This window comes from Gopherus flavomarginatus, chromosome 1 (assembly GCF_025201925.1).
Source record: "Gopherus flavomarginatus isolate rGopFla2 chromosome 1, rGopFla2.mat.asm, whole genome shotgun sequence".
NCBI lineage: Eukaryota > Metazoa > Chordata > Testudines > Testudinidae > Gopherus > Gopherus flavomarginatus.
Window position 1 is genome coordinate 27,148,459 of NC_066617.1, and position 26,782 is coordinate 27,175,240.

The window sequence follows — 26,782 nt, forward strand, 5'->3', positions numbered from 1 at the left end:
TTCTTACTCACCTGCCCTCAGGTCTGCCATTTGTAAAATACTTATATATCTCAGAGGTGTTATGGAGCTTCCTCAATTAATGTCTGTAAAGCACTTTGAGATTCCCAAAGGAAAAACACTACTGAAGCACCATGTACTAAATATTAAAAAATACTATACAGTGTTCATCTGTGTGCTATTGTTAGACTCTGAGTGAGCAAACCAAATTCTTTACAAATAATTTCATTTAGGACACAATGGCCTGAAAAATCTAACAACAAACTAGTTTATCAACTTTACTTTATTGAAGCATGGATCTTTAGCTTGGTTCACCACATAGTGAAACATTTTATTTATGATATTAGACAGCTTAGGGCTATAGGGGCATTGAAATGTTGCTGGTGTAGGTACAACTTTATCAGAAGATACAAACATGACCTGCAATAGAAACAAACACCAAATAGAACACGATGAAACGTTCACTTTACAAATCACTCCATTACTACAGACATCAAATGGCAGTTATTGTAAGTAAATCACTCACAGAGAACTGTTTTATCTTTAGACAAGGAAATGGGAACTTCTGTTTGGGGTTTTATCCACAGCTGCTTAGTAAAAAAATTTAAATGTCAAGCATTCTTCTTATTCACAAAACAATGCTAACCAACAGACATATCGAAGAGTAAGACTGAAGGAGATCAATGTCTTTACAACTACTTTTGCAATTATCTTCTTGAGTAGGCATTGAAATTTGCTTTATGCATGTTATCAGAGTGTAAATAGCCCAAAAATCAGCAGCAAAATATTACAACAACATAACAAGTAAATACAGTGCCAATGTGTCATGTTGTAGAAGAGAATACAAAGAAGACAATGATAACTTAATCATATAAAATATGATACAGAGCTGAAATACAAGTGCATTTAAATAGCTATGTGACAAAGAATGTTAAATACTGTACTTAATATGTAGTTTTTAAAACATAAAATCTGAAAAAGTCTTTGTGCTTAAACCTTTTTCCTGTTAAACAGATTAGTTGCTTACTTCCCATACTGCCACTGTAACTGATATTACAACAGATCACAATTTTCACAGACACGTCAACATTGAAACATTTACCTATGAGAAAATAAGTCACTTCTCATTAGTTCACAGTGCGAAAAAGTGGTGTACACTCTGTCTTGAGAAAGGCTTTTCGTTATTCACCAAGCCAGTTGCAGAAAAGTCCTGATACCAGATGCAGTGCTAAGATTTAAAGAATGAAAAGCAACATATCACATGTTGGGAGGAAAATATAAATTTCTTGTTTCTTCATGGGTATCGTCTAAGTGACCTTCGTCTTCTGTTGTAGAAATGCCTGAGCCCATGTTGCCTTGAAAAATTCATCATGTAATTTTGTTTGCGAGTGCTGTTAAAATCAAAGGGTAGGGAGGAGGAAAAGAATGTCAGTCTCTTTGCATCCATTTTGAAATTGCCTTCTGACACATAAGCTGGGGGGCCAGATTCTCCACCCTCTTGAGCCTTGCACAGTCTTTTCTGCCTCTGCAAAGTGATGTAAAATACTACCATTGGCATCTGATAGCATGTTCAAACAATGACAATGACTGTACAAGGTGCAAGGCAGTTCAGAATCAGGCCACTTTGATTTTGCTTACAATTCAATATTTCAGAACTAGAGCAAGAGTTTAAATTAATTATCACTGATGGGGGCTTAGGGCCAGATTCACTCAAGCTGTATGCACTCTATCCTCTCCCAACATAGCGCATTTCTCCAAGCCTGATTTATACTCCAAAAATCCTTGTCTCTCTCATTTACAGATTCCTAAATGAGAGAGATGCTGTTAACCCTTTTCCTCTTGAGTACAGCAGAAAAGTACTGCTCCACCTCACTAAAGTCTGGCTTTGCTATTGTGACGATTTGGAGAATCTGTTTGTACAACTTGTGAATTCAGGCCAATGTTACTCAGTTATTGTTATGAAAATTTCTGTATCATTGAATACCTCTATATGTATGTGGTTCCACCCTTGCTGACAAGGGCTGTGTCACATTCCTTCCTCACCAGGCACAAAGGGGGGTCATTAGAATGCCACAACTACTTATTCACGGGAAAGTACCATGGGACAATGGTTTAGCTAAAGCCTAGAAGAATCAATTTTATCCTATCTCTCTGCAAGAGGCTGGTGAGGGGGAGAGAGTGGAAAATCCTCAGCCAGAATAAAGGGACAGAGATGACAAAGCAGGGTTTTGAAAAGGGCTTATACGTGAGAACTACACAAGAAGTTTTGAGCAGGCAAGGGGGAAAAGACAAGAGATTTTCAGAGCAAACTGGGCCCAGTTTAGCTGCAGGACCAAACAAAATCAACAGGGCCACCCAGAGGATTCAGGGGGCCTGGGGCAAAGCAATTTTGGGGGCCCCTTCCATAAAAAAAAGTTGCAACATTATAGAATACTATATTCTTCTGGGGGCCCCTGTGGAGCCCGGGGCCTGGAGCAAATTGCCCCACTTGCCCCCCACTCCTATGGGCAGTCCTGAAAAGCAAAGCAAAGTGACCTGGGAAAGGAAAGATAGGAGCTCCATGGTTGAGAAGACAATCCATGAATGCAGAAGAAGGACCCTGGGAAAATGCACACAGGATTCTGACCCTAACCCAAAGAATGCACTGCAGTGTGTGTGTGTGTGTGTGTGTGTGTGTGTGTGTGTCAGAGACAGAGACCTATTATATGCCCTTGAAGCATTAACCCTGTGACCCCAGAATGCATACTTGGCTGGTGTGCTAGGAAAAGGTGTGTTAAACTATGGGAGAGTGAGGGGTTAGCACTAGTCCCAGAGGTTAGGCAGTTGGACTTGAGGTCTAAGCTCTCAGGAGGGGATGCTAAACAGATTTGCACCCCACTAGTGTGCCCAGAGACCTCAAGCCAGGGCAGTGCCTGAACTCTGTTCAGACTCTAGAGCTTAAAGCACATGGAATCCAGAGTGGGATCCTTTACAGGGTCTGCTGAGTAGCCACTTCCTTTTGAGAATAAAATAAAAACACTGTTCCACCTCCCAAACGGATTTGCTAAGTAGCAAACCCTTGAACTATGTGACTTTGACTGAGTGAAGTTTTATTTAAAAAACCCAACAACCCAAAAATCTTTAGAAGAGGATCAAAGAAACACATGGGAATAGAGTGGCCAGATTTTAAATGATAAATCAAGACACTTTTCCATTTCCATAGAGGGCTCTTTCTTTGAAGACGGTAAGGCTAAATAAAACAAAACAAAGGGAAATCCCAGGGCACAAGGGAAACAAATAGAAAATTCTGGGAAGTACTATGAAAAGTACCATGAAAAGTTAATTTCCTTACTGGCTGAATAGGATAGGAGTATTTGGGGGGCTAATATGCATTACAACTGAATGGGTGGAGGCTGTTGTATCTAATCACTAGAAACTACCACCACCATCTAGACTTCAACTTCGTTTAAGGGAGAGGGGCATGGCTGTTACTATTTTTGGCCCTTTGGCTACACCAGTCCTAGCATACAGAATGGCCAGAAGATGGTGCAAGAATTTTGGTGCATATTATGTACAAATTCCATAAAAAGGCTGAGCTGTATTTAAATATAAACATAGTTAAAATAATCTACATTGAAACAGTTGTAATATATATAAACAGCTAATATTTGCCAAGGAAGCCTTTTCCCTTATGTTCAAGCCCTCACTTAGGTTGAGTGTCATAAAGGCCACTTTCAGAGCTGGAAGGAATGAACTGGGAAAAAAGAGAGGTCTCTCTGGTGTTTCCTGCTGAGAGGCTGGTTTCTGAACAGTATGCCTTGTAATATCTTCATCTGGCCAAAAGTTATAAATCCAAGCCAATATATTCCTGGTGTGGCTCCGCTGATTAAATGTACTTGCACCAGAGTTGTCTCTCCATGTTTCTCCTGGCAGCTTAATTCCTAACTGGTGGGAATGCCACTGGCTCTGGAGAAGAAGCTTATAACTTTCATGATGATTAAGTACAGTTCTGCTCCTAAATGCAAACTTACACATAACCCTGAAGAGACTCACTTTTGAGGCTATATGGCAATTCTAAGCTCTACCATCTGTGACGGTGGAGTGGAACTCTGAACAGCTACATTTGGTTTAACTTTGCTTGTAATTCTCATTAGCACATTGGTGAATACATGTCTCATTTAAAGTTACAAGTAAAATCCATCCAGAATTATGAGAATGAAAAAATACATGTAGCACAGAATTCAAACATCTGACATTACTACAGCGCCTTTCAAGCCTATTGATCACAAACCACTTCACTATCCACATATACACTTCACTATAAAGCAACCGTATCTGGGCGGGGAGCGTGGCAACCACTATGGCACAACACTGGGAGGAGAGGGGACAGATACATTGGCCAGAACCCTGGGGTGAAACCGCTGCTTTTAAAAATGAAAAGAAGGTGTCATGGGGAATTTAATGTCCATACATTGCAGCAAGGGCCTAATTTGTAAAGTCTCATCAGAGAGGTCCCACACAAGAAACTGCACAGAATGAATTTATCTCAGAATAATAAAGGGCAGTGTTGACTCTATTGGACTTTGATGCTGTTCTAGGAAGCCCAAGTATCATAATCCTGATGCTTAAGGCCACTGCACTATCCCTTCTGGACACTATTTGCAAAAAATATTACTATTCCCTCAAGGCTACGCTAGAAGCCATCTTAGTCCAACATCCACAATCAGATCCTATGAGCAACCAACAATACTGATGGTTGCCAGCATGAGAAAACTCAGTGATTCAGCAGAACAACTGCTACCCATCACAGAATGAACTGTCATAGGACCTGATCCTATCTTTTCTGGTTTCAATGAATGCAGGATCAGGCCTATAAAGATCAAGTGTCAAGGTCAGATTCACCCTTGTGGATGCAAGGGGGTGGGGTGCAATGTTCAGCCCTATGCGTCCATGAGGGGAACACTGACTGCACCAGAGTGACAGACATTCAATCCAAGGAATGCCACCATAATTCCCTGGGGTGATTCCATGGAAAGACAACAATACATTCTGGTGGAGTCCATGCAGCTTCTGGTTGGTTTGGCTGTGCCCCTCCAGGGCTGATCAGCCTGCTTTGGAGGTAGTGAGGCTTGGTTTTGGTCCCCCAGTGGTGAAAAGGATGCTGGCAGCTTGGCCTATTTACCTTTGCTGCAGGTGGACTGTGGGCCTCTGTTGCTGGAGGTCCACAACCCAGGGAGTTCAACAAGTCCTAAGTTTTGTTATAAAGGTGATGCATGAAACAAAAAACTGGCAGCAGGTGTCACAATTACCTCTCTATTTGGGGAGCTAGGGCAGGGTGGTGAGTTTTCATTGTGAATGAAAAGTAAACGCTCAGCTTGCAATCAATTACCCTCTCTCTTCCAAGTGCATAAGCTTATTTTTAGTGAATATGACCCTTAAGAAAAAAAGATTAAATACACGTTTCTCAAAATAAGCATGAACCTCCCTGGGTAAGAATCGCTTTTACAGTGTATAAAGAAACCACCTGTATAAAATTGACTTCAAAATTATCCTCTTTCCAACAACTAACTGAGAACTTAATTTACTAGACTACACTACTTAATTTACTAGACTACACTAAAATAATTGATGCTATAACCCTGCCCGCCCAGTTTTTCAAGCCATGCAGCTTCTGGTGGGAATGGATACAGTACAAACTCTTGCATTGTTACAGTAGCTATTATGCCAGAACATCTTTCATTTAAGAGGCGTTTTTTGTTGAACATTTGAGCTTGATTTCACCTGGCTTTTACCCAGAAAGGGAAGTTCTGCACTACAATAATTTATTATAGTTTTGTGTGAGACTGACCGTGATTAGAAAAGCTAATGTTTCCTGTGCACCTTTATTTTCCTGCCACCTTATAATCTAAGGCAAATCAAATATGTTTTTAAGAAGAACAAATAGCTCAAAATGTTCTTTAACAATTCTTACTAATACACTACCATCTCTGTCTAACATTGCTTACCACCTTAAATGTAATGACACTAACAAGACTTAAGCAACAATAATTATGCTACAGACATTTTAAGGAAATAAATGAAGAAATTTATAGAAGGTTATCATGTGAGTTATAGGCCAGAAGCAGTTGCTTAGTCTTTGACTTAAATTCAATCTATTAGTGGTATTTTACAAGGTGGTGAAATGTATTTGTTGTGTGCCTCAAGGAAAGAGTTCACACGTTTTACTATGTTAAATCAAAACTGTGCAGTACAAGGAAAAAAGTAAGGTATGAAAACAAAACCAAACCACAAAACAACAATTAAGCTAATGGTCAGTCCTTTAGTTGTGCTGATAGGACCCAATCTCACTCCCAGTGAAGTCCGTGGTAGTCTTCCCACTGACTTTGGTAGGAGTTGGTTAGGGCTTGAAGGGTTGATTCAATGCCCAGTGAAGTCAATGGAAAAATTCTCATTGCGTTCATAGAAGCTGGATCTGACCTTTGGTGCAGCGTATAAGAGTATATTCTGCTATCTGTGGGCTGGGGTGGAGGTATATGCATATCATTTTATTAACTATAGTGGAAGTTAACATCATACATTGATAAGAGAACAAAGTCCAATAGTACTTCATAAGATCACTTTACTAGCTGTATCATAAAGCCATTGCAGAAAAGGTAATTCTGCATTTATTGGATTTAGTGTCTGTAAAGAAGCCCTTTAATGGTTTTAAGTAGCGGTACGGAGCTTTATTTCTATTTTTTAGAAATAAACAGATTTGTCATTAAGATTTATGAAGATGCTGCGGTTACTATTTATATTGTAACAGTATCCATAATGTGTGAGGTGCTGTAAAGATATATGGGGAGAAACAATCCCTGCCTCAAATATTATGGGATCTGAATAGAACCATTTCAATCGCAAAGGGAATTTAGACATCATTACAATTTCAGTGAAAGGGCACAATAAACTTTCCAAGGTTCATCAGCATGCACTGATCCTTTGGTGCATCTTTGGTGCACTTACCAGATCACTGGATGAAGGGTACAGATGAAAAAAAAATCTCCCAAAGACTAGTTATCTGTGGATCATTTGACAGAATGAATAGTAACAAAACTTAGGAAGCAATTATTGCACAATCCAATTGGTCACCTTTTTAGGGCAATCTGCTTGTATTTAAAAAAAATAAGGGGGCCGATACTGCCATAACTTACACTAGTAAATTGTAAGTAATTCCAACGAAGTGACTGGAGTTACACCACTGTAAACGAGAGCAGATCTGGCAGACACAGTATAATGCAGAGCCATGTTGGATATGCTCAGTAAGCATGAACAATAAAGCAATTTATGAGGAGTTACTCTGTATGTGTCTTTTAAGCCTCAGCAATTTAACATGATTTGTTTAAAATATAAATTTCTTAAAGTACATATTGGACTATTATCCTGCATTTTTTTGTTTTTAAATGAAACATGGCCAAGCGAATAAGAACATTTGGTAAATAATATGTACCTATTCTAAGACCATTAATTATTTTTATTTGTTATTTATTTTTTTAACTGTCGTGGCACATCAGAAACAAAGGCTTCTGGATGCCAAACCAAACTTTAACCTAAATCAAGCCTTTGAAAAAATGAAAGGCAACATGGTCTGATAAATAAATATAACAGTGTTTAGCATGAGTTACAAACCGCCTAAGAATGGTGACAGACTCCAGGCAAAACGCCGGCCCCACTGAAGTCAATGGCAAAACTCCAATAGGATCAGTATTAAAACCTATGTCTCTAGCTACTATGGTGATTAGAAATGCCCAGCCGCATAACTATGGCTGTACAAAGTGATGCTGTTATAATAAGCAAAAAACTCACCCAATAAATATTTATTGCTGTTTTAGTTACATGAGCATGCATCACTGCATATATTTATTGTACATGTTTACGGACACACAGGAGATAATTTTGGCTTTAATTCTGTAATTTTAATTTACTGAAAATAGTGGAAATTTTACAACAGGTCTAAGGGCCAGATCCTGCAAGTTGTTGAGCATCCTCAGTTCCGACCTACATCAAGGATTGGTGGGAGCACTCAGGAATTCTACCACGATCAGGGCTCTCAATCCTTAGTTACAATGCCCACTGTCTTAATTGAAACTTTGCTTGAGTGAGGTGAACATATCCTGCAAACTTTAACTACTCATGGCACTGAGAACCCTGCAGAATCAGTCTGTGAGGAACTGTTGCAGGGTTTGGGCCTTTATGAGACAGCAATGCATGCTCACTTCTTTGAGAGTACAAATGGGGCCGATCTCTTTCCCACAAAATATTATTATTGACAAAATACAGGATTAGAGTCTTTAAAAGTACCGTAGCTGTACTACCAACGTATATTTGATATTATTTCAGGGAAAGTACTTACCTTACTCTAGTGTAAAACCAGTGACAGCAAATAATGAAATACAACACAAATTAGAAAATGCCTTTCAATGCATGCAGCACTGTGACTAGTCATAAAAGCCTGATGAGGTTTAGAGGCAATATAGGACTTTTCATCTCTTTTGAAAATAAAAATTGAACAAATTATTTCCTGATTTTTAGAATCAACATTTATATTTTTATTTTCTATAAAAATTCATCATGCAATTTTTTTTAGAAACATAGTAAAAGACAGTCTTAAAAGCACAGTCTGCACCCTACTAAATTTGGCATAAATCTTGTGAATACAAAGATAATGCCCTAACATTTTAATTGTTCCTTTTCTTTATTATAAATATTTTTAATAATCTTGAGTGAAATGTTTCAAAGCATTGCTTTCTGCTAAAGAAATGAAGCAAATGAAAATGTTTTTCCACATGAATATGTTTTGTTACGGCTAGAAGATATAAATTGTATTTGAATATTGCAAAAAAGCATAAAAATTCTTTGCAACAAATGCAACACAAAATCCTCAACAAGTCATTTGTGCCAAAAGTGTAAGATTATCTTGACAATGAATAGCATGAAGTGATGGTTTATGGAGGGATTATTTCTGTGTTTATTATTGCAAAGTTAATCCCCCCCCACAAAAATTTTGGGGCCATATCCTACATTTCTTGCACAACTAAAATTCCCAAGGATGTCACTGGGAGTTTTAGATGCTTAAAGAATGAAGGATCAGACCCTTAGTTTGCAGTTTATTCTCCTTCAGTTCTGAATACATTTATCAGAGCTCACTATTTCTTTATAAGTTATTAAGGGCCCACTCTGTTTACAAAGAAATGGTTTTTCAAGAAGCACATGCAAAAAAGGTGTGTGGTTTTATTGTGCAGCAAACAGACTGTGAATTATAGGTAGAGAAAACTGAAGTGCAAATGCAATGCAGAGCTGGACGCAGGCTGTTTTTAGGGTAGAGGTACTTGGGCACAGAATAAGCATTCGTCTTTTAGAAGTGGAAGGCGGGGGATAGGAGGTAAGGGAGAATTACTTTTTTATCCTAAGAAGGGCCACATTCATTGATCATGTAAGAAATCTACCCAAAACTTCAAAAGTACAGAGAACAAGTATGCTGTATTAACAAAAGAAAACTTGGTTTAAAGGGACAAGATGACTTGATAGCAGTTTCACCCCCACTTTATAGGTCCACTACTATTAAAACAGTTTGACAAATGATTAGCTGGCAAGATCATACCAATATATACTATATTCATAATAGCATCTATATTCACTCTGAGCACTATTTGCAGCTGCATGACAGGATTAGGAATATTTCTGTTGTACTAATTGAATGATTCAAAGAAGTATTACAGATAGGCCCTTGTTTCCAGCCTTCCTTATTGCACACATAGGTTTTGCATGTGAAAATTAACTGCCGTTCTAAATATTGGCCTATTTGTTTGTGCAATCTATCTTGGGAGAAGAAAAAAAAATTGCCTCCACAAAAGGAGAGGCGAGGCTTGTGGAAATGTAGCCCATGCAGTGTCTGCTGCTCACAGGCTAGTGGTATGTTTGTGTTATCATAATCAGGAGTCAATCAGAATGAACAATATATAATAATTCTCTTTATAACTCAGCTATAAACTATGTTCTGGATGCTAAATTGGCATGGAGTCTCAGGAGAAAATTAATTTTAAATATCTGGAGAGATGAGAAGAGCCAAAGCATCAAAATAGAAATTATAAAGTCAGGTAAGTATTAAAATATTCATAAATGTAACTCTAGAAACTGCTTTATTGCTAAGGGATTAAGTGGCCACTAGAGGGTACTGTAGGAGGGCATAGGGAACATTTGTAAATTGCTGGAAAGCAGAATCAGACCAGCTCTCTTGCTTCCAATGAGTCCGTACCGACCACAACATCCCTGGAGGGTGCCACTACTCCCAGCCTGCTCTCTATGTCCCTCACTCTTCTTGAAGGTGGAAATCTTCAGGGGATAGTGAGTGCATACTAGCAGCAGATGCTGGAGGTGAGGAGAAGCTGGCATGGAACCTACAGTTGTTCAGTGGATGTAGGTCAACTGGCAGTGATTAGAGGTGGGCTGGGAGAATCTAGCTGTCTGCATGCTTAGGGAGGAAAAGTAGTGAAAGCAAGGGTGGGTTAGAGAGAGGAGACGTGGGGAGTTGTGGTAAGAAGGGGGCACCTCAGTACAGAATGCTGAGAAGTTTAGAGAAACAAGACGGGTGAGGTAATATCTTTTATTGGACCAACTTCTGTTGGCAAGAGAGACAAGCTGACCTGAGCAACCTGAAGAAGAGCTTTGCATGGCTCAAAAGCTGGTCCAATAACAGACATTACCTCACCCACCTTGTCTCTGTAATATTCTGGTGCCAACATGGCTATGACTGCATTGCATACGACAAGAGAAGAAGTATTGTCATCCTCAGCAGCCTAAGGATTAAGATGCTTACTAAGATACTTTTATAGCTTTAAAAGAGTTTGAATTTAATAACTTAAGATCCAGATACTCAGGTCTCACTGAGTCACATCCAGAGCAGAACATGGGGCAGGAGTCAGAGACTATTTAATCCTTCCTTTGTGCTCCCATAGTCCTGTGGAATGCTAAGTAGTATTTCTATTCCTGACAACAAGCTCTAACCCACGCTGGCTACAATGGCCCTCCTGTGGCTGTGGCCATTCTGCTAGCACAGGACTGCTGGAGTTCTGGTCATGGTCATGGTCTCTGGTCATGGTCTCAATTCCCCAACATGCCTCCTGTGCTAGACAAGGAATATGGTGCATATAGCTTGAATAGCCTGCTCTACTCTACACCAACAAGAGAGTGCCCTATGCAAGAGGAATCCCCACCTGCTCCTGGGTGGCTTTCCAGCCCCTGTGTGCCATGACAGAATAAAGTGGTTGGACTGGGAGATGAGGAGCTCGTCTTTAATTTGCAGCCCTCGACCCCCTGCCAGAGAAAAAGGAATACAAAGTATGATCATAGTATGGTTTAATATTATGGCTGGAATAGTAAGGTTTATAATCAGATAGTGTATATAGTGTTTATACCATCTCCCCCTGGAATGTTTGAGATGTATGCGGGAGCTCCTCAATACACATTGACAACACGGATGACTAGATTTTTAAAATGAAAAATCAGGACATCTGTCTCCTGGGAGTAAAGCAAAAGAAGGCAGCGGAGGGGATGATTTTGGTGTGGGGCAGGGAAGTGTACACAGGATGGTGAGATAGAGGAGTGTGTCCAGTCCTCGATTTGTGGCTCCGCCATGCAATGCCTCTCCCTCTCCTTCACCACACTGTACTTCTGGCTCTATGTGTTGAGGAGGGGTAATTTGAGAACTTGAGCAGGAGCGGACTCCCTGGGAGATCTCCTTGGGAGCCAGACAGGTTGTCAATATATGACAGGCCTGGCCAGGGCTAGTCCTTGAGGTGCACTCAGCTGGCCTGTGAACACTGTTACCAGCTCAACTAACTGGTTTCTCTTTCAGGTGGCCAATCTGCAGGGGTTACAAAAATGGGGCAAAACTCAGATTTTATTAAACAGACAGGGACCATCAGAGAGGCCCTGAAAACAGGGATATTCCTGGTTTTCTGGGACATATGGTCACCCTACATATGAATTATTAGTTATTTGCTGACTAATACTCAGATAATACCCTCCCAGAAAACACTAGCAAGGGGACTGGGTTGGGGTGGAAAATTATGAGAAGATTGCCTCTTGCTTTTTTCCTTGGATCAAACCATTGTGGAGGTAGGTTTTGTTCTCTTGCAGAGCAGGCAGTGATTCTGTGCCTATAATCCATGGATCAATACAGGACGCAACTCTACCATTCCCTGTGGTTTCCTGACAACTTAGCTCCAATGAATGCCCCCGGCATAGGGTATTTTTGTGTGCAGAATTTAGTTTGTAAAGCCAAATTATGAGATGACATAGATGGTGGTGTAAGTGACAAGTTGAGATGGAAAGGCAGGGCTGCAGCAGAACAAGCAGTCTGTGGAGAAGTGGAAGAAGGTTTAGGGTAAAGCTGCTCCTCCATTACTTTTAATTAAAATATTTTATTTAACCCTTTCAGAAATAAAATAGAGCACAAAATCACACCTGTTGGTTGGTACAGCTCTGCCTCTCTACCTCCTTGGCATATGCTACCCCAATTAATGCTTGCTTACACTGATTTATTGATAAAGAACTTACACCACCATGTTCTGGGGCTGTGAATCTGACCCAGCATATCAACTTTCCTGTGCTTCCAGGACCCATTTTCTTCCTTATCCTCTCTCTTTTTCTCTTAGTTATTGAAAATCCCAAGGAAACTCAGATATTACGAACAGTATATGTCTAGAGAATCAAGGAGAATTAAGAATTAAAGATAAACTGTATTCATAATACAAATTGTGATGCTTGATGCATGGATGTAAGACCATCCAGCATTTAATAGTAATAATGGTAATAATTAACATTTATATAGAGCTTTTCATCTGTACTTCTCAAAGCACTTTACAAAAGTGGTTATGTATCATTATCCTGATTTTGAAAATGGGAGAACTGAGGTGCAGAGAGGTAAAGTGACCAGCCCAAGATGACACAATGAGGTACCAGCAGAGCTAGGAAGACAACCCAGTTTCCCAGCACCTATTCCTGTATTCTGTATCCACTGCATGATATTGCCCCCCCTTGGCAAGCTAAGCAAGAGTTGGGATTTTGAGTGCTTTGAGTTTGTGCTATAGCTAAATGTTATTTAAAAAATTTTTTTATGTAATATAGAGAATATTCAGATTAACTACAGTTCTAACCAGTGCAGGTACAGAGAGATACAAAGAGGTCAGAACTAATTAACTACTAATTAGTACCTGCCATATGTGCCATTGTGTAGCATTTTTTAAATCCTGAGAGCAGCATATCTTATGGTATTGTGATTAGCAGGGTTTTTGATTCTACATCTGGCCTTTTACTAACATACTGCTATAGCTCTGTATGTACCAATATCTGCTGTGGAAGTAAACAGTTTATTTGTAATGGTCTATCTACCTTGAGAGATTGTGGCCTAAATTCTGACAGGCATATAGGCACTCACCTGAAAACCTATATCCAATATCCAATGCAGAGAGCAACGGTTGTTCTCTCTATTCTGGCTTTGCCCAAAACTCAGAGGGAGCCCTCAAAAAGTCCTCAACAGGAGCAATGGGGAAGAGGAGGGAGCATGATCTGCATAATTCCTCTTCTGGACAAAGCAGATACACTATTCCTACAGTGTATTTTCTGTTGCTTTCTCCAGTCTAGTTTTAAAGTATCTCAAGTAATGGGGCTTCCACTACTTTTCTTGGGTGACTCTCCTACAGCACGATAGGTCACATTGTCACAGAGGTTCTCCTGGTATTCAGCCTAAATTTTCTTCTTCAAAATTCTATCTCATTCTTACTAATTATACTCAATTTCAATAAAATCAACATTTAGATTGCTTAATTTTTTTTCTCAACTGCTTTTCTCCTTTTTTTCAACTTAAAAAAAACACCTTAAAGTAGAGAGAAGTGGGAATGTTGCATAAGCATCTGTACTTTTCCTCAGCTCAAACACTGCCCTAAATAATTAGCATTGGGTGTTTACATCCTTAGTCATTGGGAGATGCCAAGACCATGTCCATCCCTCTGTTCCTTCAAACTTAAGGTTAATGTTATGAAGGCAGAGCCCAACAAGGTGTGTAAAAGCAGTGGAGCGGATACAGCTACTTAGTGTTGGGATCAGAATGGCTTTTGTTTGGGGTTGATATGAATGCCATGCAAGCTGGTGCGCCTCAGTGGAAAGCAGAACAGGGCTAACTAGAGATCAAGTAATCCAATTTGCTACTGTTACAAAACAATACTTGTGGTGCTTCTACTAGTTTGAATTTAAAGACAGAAACCTCATTTTTATAATTACTAAATCTGGATGTTATCCAAATCTAATTTCTATGCTGATTTTTTTAAAGTTTTTCAATAAAAATGAACATTTGAACCTATCTATTGGGAAGACACGCTTCTCTCTGCCAACCACTGTCAGCGATGAGTCCCAGCCCGTCAAAGCACTAGCATTTCAGCTCTACTGGAACTAAATTGTTAAAGAAAAAGCAGATAATCTCTCTGTGATATAATACAGTAGAAATGGGTTAATATTGAGAGTGAGACCCATTTTATTAATGGGGAAATCAATATGGTGAAGACACTTTACTTGGTAAAATCTTGATGGGGGATGAATACAGAGCTCGGATCATAGGAACCTGATATAGTGAACCCTGTTTCTGAACAGTATCCTTCTTACTAAAAAAAGGAAATGAATACGGCATTAATTGCTAATGCAATTTTTCAGAGCCTGATTCAACAACATTACTCTGCACAAAGAGCAATACAATAGACTATTTTGTATCTTTCAAAGGATGTAAATCAACTTTATATGGCAGCATAGTTGCTGAACACACACATCCTTTCAGGTATCACATCATAAAATGTTTCGAAGACCTTGATGATTTATATGAATAAGCCAATATTTAAAGATGCTAATGTCCATGCTTTCCCTTCTGCATTTCTCCATGATGCACAATATGCTCCCCTGGCCTGTAACTTTATTTCCTGGTTGCCTTAAATGCTGACCTTTGTAGTCAGTGCAGAACATAATCAAAGAATGATTTTCAGAGAACATTTCTTACTGAGTTTAACATTCATGCCATGCTGAAGGAATTTCAATGCTTTTTGAGATGGAGATGTTATGAGGTGAATCTGATACTCACAGGACGACTTCTACATGGTCCAAAGCCCACTGATCATGACCAGTTCCATTGTGACGGGGCTGCCACCAGCGCAGTAAGACTCCTTTCATTCGTGCCTCCCTATGGTTGCAAACAGAAGTACCAGCTAGACCTCCATACTAAGAAGGACCCTTTCCAGCCTGCCTATCCACCCCCAAAAATACTAAAAGCAAAACCAAAATATTATCCATGTGCTCCTAAACCACAATATACAGCATCCATAAAGAGTTAAGGGGAAACAATATAAATACTTTTCACTTAAACTGAATTGATCCAGGAAACAAAAACAAGGTTTTGATGGTTTATTCTTTTATATTTTAAATTTAAAGTAAAGATTTTGCACTTATTTTAATTATACCAAAGGACTGCAGGCTACATTTTTAATTATAGCTATAATTATCATCCTTTTCCTCCACATTCTCTTGTCTCCTCTCTTTTCCTGCACAGATTCCTTTCTGCAGGAAATTTATAGTATGCATTTAGAAATAATGTAGTGTGATTGGGTACTTACAGCGGAACATTGTAGGACACTCTTTGGGCTTGTATAAAGTCCTTCGGCTGATGCTGTGCTATTACTTGCCATGTAATTCCATTATTTACACTGTACTGGAGTAGAACTGCCTTGTCCACCGTATTCGGATCACTCAGGTTGGTATTGCAACTCTCTGTTTGTGAAATGCTTCCAATTTGTAAAACAAACATTATTTTGCTGTAAAACAGAGGGAACAATGATTTTTAATGTATGCAATGTATTAAAGTAGGAGTGAAAACATTGCCAACTTGTAATTATCCTTTTTTAAAAACACAGAACTTCAAGAATAATTACTATTAGCAAACAAATAAACTGCTGTAATATCCATAAAACACAACCCCTTTTCTCAGTAATAATATGCTTTGTTAACAGTTTTCTGTTTAAGTATAATTTTAACATGCATCTGTGTAATTGGAGGCAATCAATCCATGATTACAATGCAACTGCTCAAAAGTGAGGTGTATTAATAGTGCCAAAAAGTCAAATGGGAACATGTATAAAAAATAAAAAGGGAAAAAACAAAGGACAAACAATAATAAGTGCCTTCTAAATACTTGTTCAGGTACCGAAATAAGAAGTCAAAAGCTTAACTTTATGGATGTAAGCAGAGTCAGGATGAGCTCTACCCTGACATCTGGAGGTGAATTATGGCGAGCATGGAAAAGAATTTCAGGAGCTGATTTTGTTTGCATAGGCACACCCACTCTGCCTAGTATAGCCCACGGCAGCCTAAAATGGTCACTTTGACAGCCGTGGGATCCACAATTTTTCTGTTATTGGGGCAGGAGCAATAAAGTGTTGTTACCCTGATTACACTGCTCTACAGCCAAAATACTTCTGAAATAAATGTAGTCCAGCTTTACTAATTCTGGGTCACTGAGAGCGAAAATGATGCTTAAAATTGTTGATTGGCTCTAGTTTTCAAGATATGCTATTGGGTCAGTATATACGACCTTTGACTTGGGAATGGCGGAGGATAAGTGAGTTATAAAGGGAAGGGATCTCAATTTAAACCAGAAATGACTAAAATACATCTTTGACTGGATCTACGAATAAATCTATGACTGGGTTTGGACAGTACTTGCTTTTTAGGCAAAACAATGAATGATGCAATCTGAAGCTGGTATTGCATCATACATGATATGAATTGCATAATTTTATTCCTAGAAGTCATGGATGATGCAATCATAATGAAGCTTACATCACTCTGCTGAACAAATTGCCCTATATCAGCTCTAGAAATCATACAGTGTCGTGCTCTCTTATTTGTCAGTGTTTGATTTTGCAAAGGGACACATTTCTGTTTAGCCAAAGTGAGCAGAGATGCCTCATACTTGTGTGAACAGTGCACATAACTTCTGCTATGTTTGTGGTGAAGTGACTTTTGCATCACAAAAGCGCAGTATAACCAGTATGGTTAAGAAAGCCTATCACCTTTCTTTTGGCTGCAAAATTGGAGATCAGGACAAGAGGTGGGCCCCACACATATGCTGCAACACTTGTGCAACAAATCTTCGCCAGTGGTTGAACAGGAAAAGGAAATCTATGCCTTTTGCAGTGCCAATGATTTGGAGAGAGCCAACAGATCATACCAGCAATTGTTACTTCTGCATGGTGCCTCCAGTTGGGAAAGGTGTGTCAAAGAAGAAAAAGTGGACTGTGCAATATCCAAACATTCCATCAGCTATACGCCAAGTACCCCACGGAGAAGGACTGGCGGTTCCTGATGCACCAGAATCATTCTCACTTGAGTCAGACGAGGAAGAGGAAGAGGATGAAACTTCTGGTCCTGAACCATCAATGTCACAGGACCCACATTTTCTCCCATCTTCCTCCTCTGAACCACACCTCATAACACAAGGTGAACTGAATGACCTTGTCAGGGATTTGGAACTACCCAAGAGTAAGGCAGAGCTGTTGGGCTCCAGACTACAGCAGTGGAATCTCCTGGCAGGCTATCAGGGCAAATGGAGCCCATCAATGCTTGCAGACTATTGCTGGACAGTGACAAGAGATGCTCCATTTAATGAATACAAGAGACAAGCCAAGAAGCGCCGAGTAAACACTGAATAGGACAAAACTATGTACATAATAGTTTTTTTGCCTTTTGTTTCATAATAAATTTTATTTATATAACCCTTTTGCTGATTTTTAAAGTGTTACATAAACAGGACAGGTGAAATAATATCATATAAAGCAACCATAAACACATGAAAAGACCTAGGTTTACAATTTATGATTAAAACTCTACTCTCTACACAATATACATAGACATAAAATGTAAAAACTTAATATCTGAGAAACAGTAGCCAATCAGTTGTTTTAATTGTCATATTTGAATTCAGCACATCAAAATACATAATAAATATCACATTTTATCTCTGAAGCAGACGACTTCTCAGAAATTGTAGACCAGTGTTATGTGAATGAGGGACTATGAACCTGTTTTATGACAGAGGATCTCACCATCACCTAAGTAGCACTCACTAGACAAGGGACATGGATGCCAAAACCCAGTGAATTGAGAGAGGTTGGAGACTGGTATGTGTACCTGATGGTATGGGCCCCCTTTGAGGGCCTGGAACACCATTTGCACCGCCTCCTTCTCCTCGCTCCACTGTTGAAGAGCAGAGCTAATTTTGATTCCATTAGGAGTCCATCTAGAGGCTGCTGAGCTGAATTCACTTTGGGCCAATGGTGCACCAGCACTGGGGCTCCCCTACTACAAGCTGACCTCACTAAGAGCTGAAATCACTAAAAGAGCTAAACTTACTGAGCTGAGATCACTGAGTGCTGTGTTAACTAGTGGGGGAGCCTGAAGATCTATTGCTAAGCGGCTTGCAGAGCGGAGCAGTTTGCGGGACGGTTGGAGCAGCCCATACAACAGTGAGCGGAGTGGAGCTGAGTGGAGTGGTTTGCGGGACAGTTGGAGCGGCCCATGGAACAGTGAGCAAAGTGGAGCAGTTTGGAGGATGGCTGGAGGAGCGGCACAGCTGGTGGAATAGAGCCGGTCGTGGTGAAGGCTGCAGCAGAACTCCACGGAGAGGCGGGGCAGTCGGCCCTGGCCCACGTAAGGTGCCCCTTAACACCCCGTGTACCGCCCCCCATTTCCACCCAGGCTGGAGGTGTGTGTAAAACTCTGCAGATAAACTTTTAAACTCTGGGGCGGCATTGACCAGGGACAGAGACTTTTGGGTTGTTGGACTTTGGGATGACTGGACTTAAGACCTTAAGGGGAAAAGGACATTGCCAAAACTTACTTGATGGGTCTTTTGCTCATGGTTTATGTTATGAATCCTGTTTGTGGTGTTTCTCCAATATGATGCCACATTGTTTCCCTCCTTTATTAAAAGGATTTTGCTACACTCAGACTCCGTGCTTGCGAGAGGGGAAGTATTGCCTCCTAGAGGCGCCTGGGGGGTGGTATGTAATTGTCCCAGGTCACTGGGTGGGGGCTTGAGCCGGTTTTGCATTGTGTTATTGAAACGGAACCCCTGGGTACTGAACCAGGCCCTTGTTGCTGCCAACTCAGAGGGGCAGAAGGGTTATATGGATAATATTTTGGCAAATTTGTGGAAAGCTCCTAATCCTAATTTTGCCTTTTACAATTGGCCTCAGTGATAAACACAGTGTCCTGTAAGCATTCCTTCTATTAAGTACCAAACTGACAGATTTCATTTTGCAGAAACAGCAGAAATGTAAAAGGTATTCTTGTTAGCTGATAGGTGAATGTAATTGTAGTTTACCAGTAATACTGGAAGTGGGTCTGTAATTACTGTTAGCATCCTCACTCACTAACGGTCCAAACAGTCTGGTGTCCAGTCTCTGCCAACGGCCTCATTTTCAGTGCTGGCTGTGCATACAGTGCTCTCTTGGGTGTGCTAAAACCATCTGACCTTTCCAGCCAACAGTCACTTCCTATTCCCTGACAAACTCCCAGCTAACAGTTGCTAAACATTTTGCTGCCCTTAATTTTTTTTCCTGCTGAAAGATGTATGCCAACCTGGTAGAGCCATCCTTCTTCATCGTTATTATTGGAACCCTACAGGCCATTTCATTTTTATTAATAGTTACTTCTGTCATGAGCAGTTAAGGTGGTTTTTCAAATTAATAGTAAAGTGTTGTTACCTTGCTCGGGTGAGATCCAGAGGTTTAGTAATAGCTTGTCTTATTTGACATCCGTTAAAGTACAGTGAATCTCCATGGGCATATGGTGCCAGCTGTCCACATCCATTACCTATAACTCCACCCTGAATAGTTTCCCAGTTTATTTCAGTGACTCTTTCAGATTCAAAGTTATCTTTAATGTAACTGGGAAGCTCATGGCTGAAAACAGAGCAGTCATCACCTAAAAAGGACAAGGCGAAGTTATAATACAGACAAGTATCGAAACATTGAGAAAAAAATGACTGAATTCAATTGAAGATTCATCTTGTTGTAGTTACTGCCACAGGCAGGGCCCTGTGTATAATATGACTGCACAGTGGCATACATTGCTTCCTAATTGCAGATTATGATCAAACTATTGTATAACTGTGCATGAGAATCTAAGCTTTCATTTTAAAAAAATAAGGGCATGATTCTCTTCTCATTTACAGCAGTGTAACTACATTGACTCCAGTAGGATTTGCACAGTAACAGGGAGAGGAAAATCAGGACCGAAGTCTCTAGTCTTCCTGTTTGCAATGAAAACCTTCAAAATGTGAACCTAATGTAAACCAATGCAGAGATGTCTGCCTAAGTCTGCAGGAGGCCTGAAACAATTGCTTTAATGGAAACGTCTCTAAGATAGCCAGGACTCAACGTTATGGGACTCAATCCTGCAAGGTGGTAGCAATCTGGCCCTGATCCAACAAAGCACTTAAGCAGTTTAGTGGGACTACTCATGGATTTATAAGCACATGCTTAATTGGGTCAATGGCTCAGGACCCAAGCACTGTACTTGCAGGACTGAGCTCTTACAAGTCAAAATAAAAACTTGAATACAAACTGGAAGGCTGCATACGCTGTGAAATGAACACAGGTGTAACATGGTGTCTGTGTGGAGTAGCAGAGTAAGCAGCCAGCCACATTCTGCGCTTGGTGAGGTCTGAGTGGCATTTAAGTGTAGCTCCACGTAGAATAAGTTACAGTATTTCAATCTGGAGGTAAAAGAGGGCAGGAATAGCTCTTATTCAAAGGTGAAAAGTCTTTCTGTTTATGAATTTGTATCTTGTCACTTGTTACTGAGGCACTCCGGTGCTGAGTTAGTAGGTGTCGCTGTGTCTCTACTTTATTTGTTTAATTTTGAGCCAGATTAACATATATACATACATATAAAGGAATATAAGAAATAAAACCTTGATATCTTTCATCACAAATGCAAATGGCTCCAGTAGTGCAATATCCATGACCACTGCAGAGTTTAGGGCACGCTTCTCCAATATACACATGATCTATTGCCCAGCTTTGCTTCTCTGTTTCCTCCCCTTTTTGAATCCACCTGAACTGAGTTGCACTACAAATACCAAACAACACAATATCATATTATGTTGCAGACAGCACTTACACATTTCTGTACAGAAACATTCAATCATATGGACACATGCTGAAAGAGAATAAATGCCTGGTAAGAACGCCAGATTTGCATTTTGAGGTGAGGCACAGGGGAGACTGAAGTCACTTGCTCAATGTTGCACACTGAGTCACGAAAGAGCTCAGAGAATAGTACCCAGAAGTCCAGGCTCCCAGTTCCCAGCTTTCACCAGAGGGACAGACCACGCTAAAGAACACCAGCACACTTTATTCCATTGAAATGGAATTTTATATTGATGGGCCTCATCCTGCAAATAGTTGCTACTCATTCTAGGGCCCACTTCTGTAAGCAGTCCCACTGCCTTCAGTTAAGCAACTTTAGGATTAAATAGATACCAGACTTTGGCTAGTCTACACTATGAGATGGGGCTGTGATTCCCCTGCTTGTGTACGCATGCTTGTGCTAGCTCACATCAAGTTGCACGGTAGCACAGGTATCGACAGCAGAGGTATGGCTTAGCTTTGCTGAGTACCGGTTTCAATGAGGTATGAACTCTGCCATGCCTCCGCTACTGCTACTCTTTTTATTGCTATTTATACTTGCGCTAGCTCGATGAGACCCAGTGCAAATATGTGTACACAACCAGGGGAGTCATACCCCTAGCTTGTGCCGTAGACAGAGCCTCCGGTTAAGAGCTTCAAAAATAGAAGTTACGCTCCTACATGCACACTTAGACACTTTTGTGATTTTCAAAAGCTTTGTGAACCCGACAGCTCCTAGGAAGATAAACTGGAGCTGTTGAGTGCTCAGCACTTTCAAAAATCAGTTTCCAGGATATGGGTTTAGAAGCCTAATTTCAGATTTCTATTTTTGAAAATACTGCCCAGGGTCTAAAGCAGCAGTTCTCAAACTGTGGGTCCGGACCCCCTTTGAATGGGGTCGCCAGGGCTGAAGCCCGAGTCCCACTGCCCAGGGCCAAAACCCGAGGGCTGAAGCCCTGGGTGGTGGGGCTCAAGTTGCAGGCCCCCTGCCTGGGGCTGAAGTCCTTGGGCTTCAGCTTTGGCCCCCTTGCCTAGAGTGGTGGGGCTCAGGCTTTGGCCCCCCAACCAGGGGTGGCGGGGCTTGGGCGGGCTCAGGCTTCAGTCCCCCCTCCTGGGGTCGTGAAGTAATGTTTGTTGTCAAAAGCGGGTCATGGTGCAATGAAGTTTGAGCACCTCTGGTCTAAAGATTTACATTGGTCTACAATTATAAATCCCAACCCGGAAAACAGTTACTACCAATATTAGTGCTTGCTAACATTACTACCCTGACTGGCTTCAATGGACAACTCAAAGTAATAAGTATTTGCAGGATGAGGCCTTATGATTGTGTCACAATGGCAATCTTTAGCCCGAATGTCAGGACTATTTAATCCTTAGCAGTAGCAGTTTTTATTAAAGAAAAGCAATTCCAAGGGTGTCCATTATACATAATTTCCAAATCCAGACAAAAGAGAGACACTTTAAATTCACCAGTTGTTCCATACTAACAGTGCCAACTAGATAGATTAAGTTTGATATCTCCAAAGTGAGCTGACCTTTTGGTAACCTACCTGGAGGAGACATGATCAGGCAGCTGGATAGTTATTCTTTTCCATGTGGAGCTGTTGACAGAGTTATAGATGGTAGCTTCATGGAATTGAAATGGGGAGCAGCCAATGCTATTAGATGAGGAAGGAAGACATTGCGTCTGGACAAGTTGCCATGAATCTGTCCTGTAGGAAGCAAAGAAAATATGTTGTTAGATCAACTGAAAATCATAATGAAAGGGAAGTTAGAAACCTACTAGAGGTCATGGCAATATTTCTTTTTAAAAAACCACAAATGGTCTTCAGCAATAATTTCCATGCACTGTAATCACAAATAGAGTGTGAAAGTCTACAAACTTTGTGTAGCCATGGTAACCTCCCACAGGATGGAAATGCTGTGATACATCTGTGCAAGTAAGAGGATTTGGGAAGCAGAGACCAGGAGCCCCTATGACCTAGTATGATAGGTTATGACTGGGAATTCCTTTCCTTAGTCCTTTCCTTTAGAGGTCAGAGAAGAGCCCTTTTATACTGGCTTTGTTCCATGGTCTTGTTTTCATGCAAAAGGCATCTCAGCTCAAAGTATAGCCCCACTTTTTGAAGTAATTCATACATCCTAGTATACTACATTGCAGGAGACAATAATGACACCAGTTAAGCCACAAATTAGCATCACATGACTTCTAGTACAGCATAGTTTTAGCCCAACATTTATAGTCCTTTATCAAAGAGCACACATACTGAAACAAGAGATACTTTGAAGACATTTGTGTGTGTGTATGTGTGTGTGTGTGTGTGTACCAGCAATATGCTCATTAGATATAACTCCAGGTACAGTGTCACTGATCTTGCAATGTCCTGGGGTAAATTATCGAGATAGCTTACCTGGCATCCTTAGTGTATTCCAGCATTACAGAGTGCAGGTCACCACAAGAAGTTGCCTCACAGCCAACCACAATCTGAAACACAAATAAAATGTGTCAGGTACTGGTAGATCAGGGAGATCAAAAGGACATTTAACGTAATTGTCATAAACAGATAGTTAAGGGTTAGTAGAACAGGAGTACTGCATGTCTCTTTGGCCTGTAAAGGGTTAACAAGTTCAGTAAGCCTGGCTGTCACCTGACCAGAGGACCAATCAGGGGACAGGATACTTTCAAATCTTGAGGGAGGGAAGTTTCTGTGTGTGCTGTTAGTGTTTGGTTGTTGTTCACTCTGGGGGCTCAGAGGGACCAGACGTGCAACCAAGTTTCTCTCCAATCTCCCTGATACAGGTTCTTATAGATCCAGAATAGTAAGTACTAGGTAGATAAAGCGAGTTAGGCTTATGTTTGTTTTCTTTATTTGCAAATGTGTATTTGGCTGAAAGGAGTTCAGACTGGTATTTTGCTGAAAAGATTTTAATTTGTACTTGTATACTTAGGCTGGGAGGGTATTCCCAGTGTCTATAGCTGAAAGACCCTGCACCTATTCCATTTTTGAAATTTACAAAGATAATTTTTACTGTTTTTTCTCTCTTTAATTAAAAGCTTTTCTTGTTTAAGAACCTGATTGTTTTTTTATTCTGGTGAGACCCCAGGGGACGGGGTCTGGATTCACCAGGGAATTGGTGGGGAGAAAGGAGCGAAGGGGGAGAGAGAGGTTAATTTTCTCTCGGTGTTAGGATTACTTTCTCTCTCAGGGAGAATCTGGGAGGGGAAGAGAGAAGGAGGGGGGAAGGTAAATTTTCCTCTCTGTTTAAAGATTCAAGGAGTTGGAATCACAGTGATCTTCCAGGGTAACCCAGGGAGGGGAAGCCTGGGAGAGGCAACGGTGAGGGAAAGGGTTTACTTTCCTTGTGTTAAGATCCAGAGGGACTACGTCTTGGGGGTCCCCGGGCAAGGTTTTGGGGGGACCAGAGTGTACCAGGCACTGGAATTCCTGGTTGGTGGCAGCGCTACAAGTACTAAGCTGGTGATTGAGCTTAGAGGAATTCATGCTGGTACCCCATCTTTTGGACGCTAAGGTTCAGGGTGGGGGTTTATACCATGACAGTAAAACATAATGAACTGTCAGTTGTCCTTTCTTTCTAAAGATACAGAATTAAAAGACTGCAAGCTTAGATCTAAAAACTCCAACACCACAACAAAAACACACTTTAACCAAAGTGCACACCACTTCAAACATTGCTGCCTTTGTGGATCTTTGCATAAGACTGGAAATATTAATAATGACATCTGGGCCTTTTTATACCATGTAACCTGAGACTAGTGTCCACCTTTTGTATTCTAATGTACAATAATAGAAAGGGAAGTGCCATTCTAGGTACTAGAGCTTAGAATGCATTTGGAACTGGGGGAAAAGATTTTCAACAACAGGTGCCTAACATTAGGCTCCTAAATCATCTGGAGATCTGTGGTTGGCAGCCCATACCCCGATTGGGGTGACGGGCATGAGTGAGTGAGTGAGTGACTTACATGAATAGTTAGATTTTCAAAGTTCTGGGCACCCTGCAGCTCTCATGAAAGCTAATGTAAACTGCTGGATGCTCAGAACAATTTTATAAAGTCAGGTCACTTATTTAAGTGCCTAAATATGGATTTAAGAACTCAACTTTAGGTAACTGTTTATGAAAATCTTGGACTGCACAGTTTGGGGTGTACTCAGGTTCATCAGGTTAAATCATTTTAAAAGGCTCTGTAAACAGAAATATGCTGTATGTCTGAGGAAATAAACAGATGACTCATCTTGACATTATGTGATGCTCAAGTTCAGAGACTTCAATACACTTGACATATTACTGAATGGCTAAAAAACAGAAATATCTGAATTTGAGCAGCTTCAAAACCTGTGCCTTCACTGCAGCTACACAGGAGAACTGAATCCTCACTTTAGAAATGTTACAGAGTAGCAGCCGTGTTAGTCTGTATCCGCAAAAAGAACAGAAGTACTTGTGGCACCTTAGAGACTAACAAATTTATTTGAGAATAAGCTGTAGCCCACAAAAGCTTATGCTCAATAAATTTGTTAGTCTCTAATGTGCCACAAGTACTCCTGTTTTTTTTACTTTAGAAATAAAATCTGTAGCAGTAAGGAAGGGAGAGAAAATATAGGAAAGTCAGGAGCAAAATTTAGCAAAGGGAAGCAAACTTAATAATATGAACGTACCATCTCCTCTGGATCAACACAGATCACACCCACTAAAATCTAAGTAAAATATGGCTGACTGAGTAAGCTGACCACCTGTGAAGCTGATATACCAGGCTTTTCTACACGCTTTGTATACAATAGTAACAATAGGTGAAATTCATCCCCGGGATAACTTCAAAGGTGGTGGATTATGTGTGTGGGTCAAATGTTGTGAGGAAATGGATTACAGACATTTAATCTAAGGTCAGGTCTACACTACCGCTTAAGTTGATCTAACTTACGTAGCTCGGGGGCATGAAAAAGCCTCACCCTCACCCGAGCGATGCACTTGCGCTATATGGGTGGGAGATGCTTTCCTGCCAACATAGCCTCCGCTTTTTGCTGAGGTGGTGTAATAATGTCGACAGGAGCGTGCTCTCCCATCGGCATAGTGCATTCTTCACCAGATGTGCTACAGTGGTGCAGCTCCATCAGTGCAGTTGTGCCAATATAGCACTGTAGTGTAGACTTGTCCTAAAACTGGCAATGGCTGTGTGAAAAGATGAAGCTGTTAATTTGTGGCAGAAAGGGAAAACAGGGTGTTTCACTTAAAAACAACAACAAAAGACCAAGAAGCAAATATAACTAGGAAGACACATATGCCTATCAGCCTATCTCTTTGCTCATATGTTACATCCTGTCTTAGTTTTTTAAGCTTGTGTGCTCTTTGGGTCAGGGTCTTCCCTTTTGTTTGGAAAATGCCTAGCAAATTTTGAGCACTACTGCAATGCAAATAAATAATAGCAATAATAATTTAATAGCTACATTATATGGATTATAAAATGTGTTGGCCTCATTCAAAAGTCCAGCTAAAAATCAAGAGTAACATCAAGTGGTGCTTTGTTT

At 40.5% G+C, this 26,782-nt stretch overlaps 1 protein-coding gene across 4 annotated transcripts in view; it reads right to left on the bottom strand.

Annotated features, from left to right (window-relative positions):
- Positions 1–279: 279 nt before the first annotated feature.
- Positions 280–26,782, bottom strand: part of RELN (reelin) — a 480,031-nt gene continuing 453,528 nt past the window's right edge. Inside the window, exons 58-65 of one of the 4 annotated variants that reach the window (XM_050925228.1) lie at positions 23,654–23,727; positions 22,793–22,954; positions 21,026–21,183; positions 19,815–20,034; positions 15,666–15,863; positions 15,137–15,235; positions 8,366–8,501; positions 1,293–1,388 (exon numbers count right to left, since the gene is read on the bottom strand). In XM_050925228.1, the coding sequence (XP_050781185.1) occupies positions 8,372–8,501; positions 15,137–15,235; positions 15,666–15,863; positions 19,815–20,034; positions 21,026–21,183; positions 22,793–22,954; positions 23,654–23,727 (1,041 nt within the window). In that variant the 3' untranslated portion in view covers positions 1,293–1,388; positions 8,366–8,371. Of the gene's footprint in view, positions 1,389–8,365; positions 8,502–11,992; positions 12,715–13,267; positions 13,598–15,136; positions 15,236–15,665; positions 15,864–19,814; positions 20,035–21,025; positions 21,184–22,792; positions 22,955–23,653; positions 23,728–26,782 lie in introns of those variants that run through there. The other 3 variants (XM_050925235.1, XM_050925256.1, XM_050925246.1) reach the window with 3 other exon arrangements.